At 38.8% G+C, this 6,000-nt stretch overlaps 1 protein-coding gene across 1 annotated transcript in view; it reads right to left on the bottom strand.

Annotated features, from left to right (window-relative positions):
• Positions 1–3,383: 3,383 nt before the first annotated feature.
• Positions 3,384–6,000, bottom strand: part of LOC142657444 (uncharacterized) — a 35,856-nt gene continuing 33,239 nt past the window's right edge. The window contains exons 3-4 of the mRNA XM_075832473.1: positions 4,134–4,424; positions 3,384–3,893 (exon numbers count right to left, since the gene is read on the bottom strand). Coding sequence (XP_075688588.1) covers positions 3,384–3,893; positions 4,134–4,424 — 801 coding nt within the window. The remainder of the gene's footprint in view (positions 3,894–4,133; positions 4,425–6,000) is intronic.

Genomic DNA, 6,000 nt, shown 5'->3' with positions numbered 1-6,000 from the left:
CCATACAATAGCATCCATCACCAATAGGCTCCCATGTTAACAAAAACTATACCGTGCAGCATATATTTTTTTGTAGGATCCTGCGGGACAGAATGGCATGGTCTACATATTTTTTAAAAAAGGTATACTTATGTATACCAGCCCCATGGAGGCCAAAAGGACACGCTTTTGGCCTCCATTGGGCTAATGGGTCTAATCTATTTTATTTTTACGGACCCTGGCCAAATCGCCTATTTTTATTCTCTGTGAATTTAATGACTGTTGGCAGCTATGATGTATATATTACTTCTACTTGTGTATACTGTTTTGTATTACATTACAACTGCTAGAGGTATTAGCCGTGAACTGTTCTGCAGCCGTTTGCTTTTTGTGACTAAATAAAACCTTTGCAATGCAGGAAACTTACACAATTATGAGCTCATAAACACAATTCTTCGGATGGAGAATGCGCGCAATCATCTCCAATGTAAAATTCCAGTCTGACCATTTGCAGAGGAATAGTCTATTGTCTGTTTATTACATATCTGTCTAGAAACCACATCCTTCCCAAAAAAAGCAGGACAAAATGACTGGACAAAAAGAGCACATGATATAACCATAGCCATTTCCCCCACAAAGTAAGCATAGCATCATTTCCATTTTGCAATACTTACTTCGTCACATTGTTTACAATCCTGAACAATTTTTTATTGGTGGATTACTAACATCACATGTTTTTCATTTAAAAAAAGATGAACCCATGTTCCTAATAAAACCCTATTCGTTATGTCACTGCATTAAAGAGAAAAACACTGATGGCATATGTTTAGGATAGTACATCAATGTTGGCCCCATGCCGCTCCGCTGGAGAGTCATGGCCCCTTCCTTGCTTACACAGGTAAATTCAGTTATTAGACCCTGAGAAAAAGTCAAACACTATATGTATTGAAAAATATACATTTTATTATACACATATAAAAACTACAGAGGATCTAAAGATAAAATCTGTATAAGGACCACATTCATGGTAACAGTAGCACCACACTAGTTACAAAACAATAGATGCTCACATTCATGATGCAAAATATGTACTGTTAAGGGATAGGCATTGCCGCAGCTAAAGATACACACATATTAGCTACAGAGAACATGTTACTAAGTAAATAACCACCCTAAAGATTCATAGGTGTAGATGATCGGTATGTGGCAAGGGTATGATCATGGACAGAGAGAGTATAGCCCAGAAAAATTTATAAGAAGGTCGGTAACTTAATGGACTAGTATGTACAAAATGTCCATTGAAAAGATTGAAAAATAAAGATGAGTTGTCAAAGAAAATGCCTTACCCATAAATCTGAGGAGTAGTCAAGTGGCCCAAATAGTAAGAAAGCACCCCGACGCGCGTTTTGCTAGTACAGCTTTCTCAAAGGGTGCAACTGATGTGTTGGTGCTCAGTTTAAGTAGTGGAAAGGAGTGGTCAGAGGGTGTACTTACGACGAATAAGGAAACTGGTCAGACGGCGCATGCGCGTGATTTTGCTGAGAGCGCGAGAGCACCGCCACCGGTCGTCATGACAGGCACAGAGCGCACTTACTGACGACCGGTGGAAGGAGCCAGCGCCTCACATCACTGCTCATGCGCAACCCCAGTACAAATCCATAACGTAAGTATATCATAGGGATGATACGTGGAATAGAGGTCATATCTAGAACCATTCCCGTAAGTCTATAATAAAAGTGGTCAGTGAAAACCAAAGTAAAATAGAAGCGAAGTGTTTCTACTGTGAAAAACACATATAAAGTGAAAAATATATATGGGCATACATATAAGCAACGTGACTGAGTGTGTTTCTCACAGTGGTGAAAGTAAAAGCAAAAACTGTACAATATGATAACAAACATATGTTCGTGTGTGACAGTACCATATAAAACATTAAACCATCATTATAAAAGGTGAATAAGGTGAAAAGTTATTAGGAAAAAGAAAGAGAAAATCCAGCGCTGTGTTTGATTAAAAAGGAAAATTGTTCCCAATTTTATTGAAAAAATGGTTAAAAGTTACACGGAGACGCAGTCTCAGGGTGTATATATAGCGGGCTGGATGACCTTGGCCTACGCGTTTCGAGCAAGCGTGTTGCTCTTAATCATGGCCATGATTAAGAGCAACACGCTTGCTCGAAACGCGTAGGCCAAGGTCATCCAGCCCGCTATATATACACCCTGAGACTGCGTCTCCGTGTAACTTTTAACCATTTTTTCAATAAAATTGGGAACAATTTTCCTTTTTAATCAAACACAGCGCTGGATTTTCTCTTTCTTTTTCCTGATATACCTACCGCTGGCCGTAGCGGGGATCCGTGCGAGGTGTCTGGAGACGCAACTACTGGTGAGCTGGAGGTCTCCTCCTTTCATTACTGTGAAAAGTTATTCTCAAGAAAAATTAAAAAAACAGTGTTAAGGTGCATAAAAGCACGGGAAAGAAAAAACTATGAAAAGAAAAATGTTAAAGCCGTGATAACACATCCATAGACTAAATCGGAAATGGGAAATATGTAGTGGCAATCAATTACATCACATAAATAAATAACGATCCACTGTATCATTCAATAAATTTCGCTTTATCATGTCTGGGGGAACTACAGATTTTTTTCCGGGTTCGTTGGATGTTTTGTTCACACGATGTCCAGAAGTCGACAATAGTGGCATAACGTCATATACACAAAAAAAGATCATTGTGTCATGATATCTAAAATCCAGATCTGGGCATAAAAAACAGGGTATTAATAAACAATTAAAGTAATAAGACAATTAAAAAAGACAAATTACAAAAAGCAGCGAAACTCCGTTTTTTATTAAGAACCAACGGGGTCACAGTACCAAGGATCGTGATCCACCTACATTCCTTTTGGGCCAATAGAGTCTTCGCATCTCCTCCTCTGACACCACAGTGTACTCTATCTATCCCCCAAGCCTTGAAAGTCTTTGGGTAACACCCATGATATAATTTAAAATGTTTAGGGATAGTTTTCAATAAAGTTAAATCCTTGATCTCTTTCGCAGCAGCGATGTCCCACACATGTTCCAGAATTCGGATTCTCAATTGTCTCGAGGTTAGACCCACATATACTTTAGGGCAACCACATGTTACATAGTAAATCACATGGGTAGTACTGAACGATATGTACTGCAAGAACTTAAAATTTCATCCATCACTCACAGATTCAAAGGAGGTAGCCCATATTATATTTGCACATGCCGCACAGCCACATGGGTAACAGCCCTGGATTGGGCCCCTTGTTGAAAGGGGGCTAATTTGTTTGGGTACATAGTGGCTCCTAACTAGTATATCTTTGAGGTTTTTACTCCTCCTAGCTGTCATTTTGGGGTTTTCTGGTAGAGTAGTCACTAAGGTCGGTTCCAATGTTTTTTCAATATGGACCGCATAGATTGCCATTGATTGTTAAATGTTGAAATAAAGCTATTGGTGTTCTTTTCCTTCTCTTTGTTCTTAACTCCTAAGGGATATAGAAGATGTTTACGTTCAGTGGTTTTTGCACGTCTATATCCCTGTTTGATGCACCTACGACTGTGCCGTCTCTCCCGAAATCTTTCCTCTAAGTCCCTGGATTGGTTCTCAAATTTGGTTTCTGATGAGCAGATCCGCCTCATCCTGAGGAATTGACCAACTGGGACAGCATTAATCGTGGAGTATACATGTGCCGAAGTGGCATGTAGGAGAGAGTTTACTGACGTCTCTTTCCTAAACACGTCCGTTTGTAATACTCTTTCTGTGTCAACCTCAATGGATACATCTAGGAAATCAATCTTTTGTTTGTCAAAAATGTAGGTAAGTCTAATATTGAGATCATTGACGTTCAGCTCCTGCATAAACTGTAATAGCTGCGCCTCAGTCCCCTGCCAAATTATCAGTAGGTTGTCAATATAACGTAACCAACACTGCACATGATCAGCGGCACGAGTACCGTCGCCATGAAGAACCTGCTTCTCCCAGGAACCGAGAAACAGGTTTGCATACAACGGCGCGCACGCCGCCCCCAAGGCAGTGCCTTGCTTTTGTACATAGAATACATCCTTGATAACAAAAAGGTTATGAGTTAGAATATACTCTAAAAGTTCCAATATAAGGTCGCATACTTGGCTGTCCCAGTTGCTCATCCCCAGGAAAAGGCGGACTGCATCAACGCCATCATTGTGTTGGATACTCGTATACAGGGACTCCACATCAGCTGTTACCAGGAACATATCTGGCTCAAGAGATATCCCATCAATTCTAGCTAGTACATCTGTGGTATACTTCACATAGGAGGGTAAACATTCAACCAGTGGATTCAGGTAATAATCAATACATTTGCACACTGGATCACATAGCCCTCCCAAACCCGACACAATAGGTCGTCCTGGGGGGTCCACCAGACTTTTGTGGACCTTAAGGAGTAGGTACAATGTAGAGATTTTGGGGTATTAACAATCAGGCCATCAAAAACTTTCTTGGGGATTATCCCTTTATCAAGGGCCGCGTTCAAAATCTTCACTAATTCGATGGAGAAGGCACCCACCGGATTATATGCTACCTCTGGTAGCTGAGAACAGGGAAATTAACGGCTACCTGCTCTGTTTATTTATTCCGATGCAGCGCTATAAAAAGGCTATTGCATCGGAATAAAGCCCGTTAGTGGCCGCCGTAAAAACACTAATGGGCGGTCACTAACGGGTTAGAGTATAGGCTTCTATATGCTTTTTTCCTTAGTAAATATAAGCATTATTATCAGTAGCCGTATAAAGGTGTATTTATGAATTTTTCTACTTTTCATACATATAGACAGTACCATTAGAGTGTGCAGAGCTATTTTTTTGACAATATCATTGTCTTTCACTTTATTTGTTTTTTGTATTAGAATTTTTTTTTTAATTAGTTACTAGATTTGTAGTCTGATTTCATACGTCACCTTATGGAAATTTACTATTTAAGAATTGAACGACTTCTGTTTAATTTTCATTTCCACCAAAAGGCAACACAGTTTTTATTTTACTTTTTTTGTCAAAAGGATAGTATTTTAATTATAATAATTTATTTTAGAAATAGAGTAAAGGTAAAGCCCTCGTTGAGGAGTTTTGGATTCATTGTATCCAATCTGTGGATCCATCTTGCTTCTTCTTTTATTAACAAATTGTCCATATTGCCGTTTCTAGGGCCTATTTGACTGCTTGTAAACCCCCAAATTTTAGGGTATTGGGGTTATTTTGATGTTAATATTTCTTGCTAGAGGGGTCTCTTTTTTGGTACTGATAGTGCTCATATGTTGTAACACACAACAATGTAATTCTGTGTAGTTTTTCTTACATACAATTTTTCACAAGGGCCATACATATAACACCCTTTGTGCCGCAATTGATGAGCTGTCTGATGTCATATTTTCTCCCATTTAATGGGTTTAGAAAATGTTGTTTTGCTCTAGGCATGAATGTACAAGTTTTGCACCTACCACATTTACAAAAACCAACTGGTTTCTCTAACCAAGCTCCAGTGGTGGTTTCAGGTCTAGCGTCTCTTAAAATACTATGTACTAACACATCCTTGAAATGTTTTCCGCTTCTGTATGTAAATGTTAGGTTTGGTGTTAATACTTTCTTTAGTTCGTTGTCAGCCTACAATATGTTCCAGTGTACTTTTAGGATTCCTTATAACATTCTTGCCTTCTACTACTGCTCATTTATTAGTGGCTATTACAATTTTTTGATCAGTATGCAATGCCCTATAATAGGCTTTTTTTAGGGTCTCTAAGTACATTAATAGCCGCCTGGAATTCTTCTTCTTTTGAACAGTTCCCTTTTTATACGGCTGCCCTTTTAGACCAAAATTGTTGTTGAAATAGTTATAAATGAGGTATTATATTTTAAACAGATATAATAAAAGTTAAGTTTCAACTCACCGGCATTAAGTGGGGATTCTTTAGGACTACTGGATCTAGTCTATTGGTGTTTAAAAGTGTTCCAACAACAG

Source organism: Rhinoderma darwinii, chromosome 7 (genome assembly GCF_050947455.1).
Source record: "Rhinoderma darwinii isolate aRhiDar2 chromosome 7, aRhiDar2.hap1, whole genome shotgun sequence".
NCBI classification, from domain to species: Eukaryota; Metazoa; Chordata; class Amphibia; order Anura; family Rhinodermatidae; genus Rhinoderma; species Rhinoderma darwinii.
Note: the sequence above shows the minus strand (reverse complement) of the source record. Positions and strands in the feature narration are given on the sequence as shown.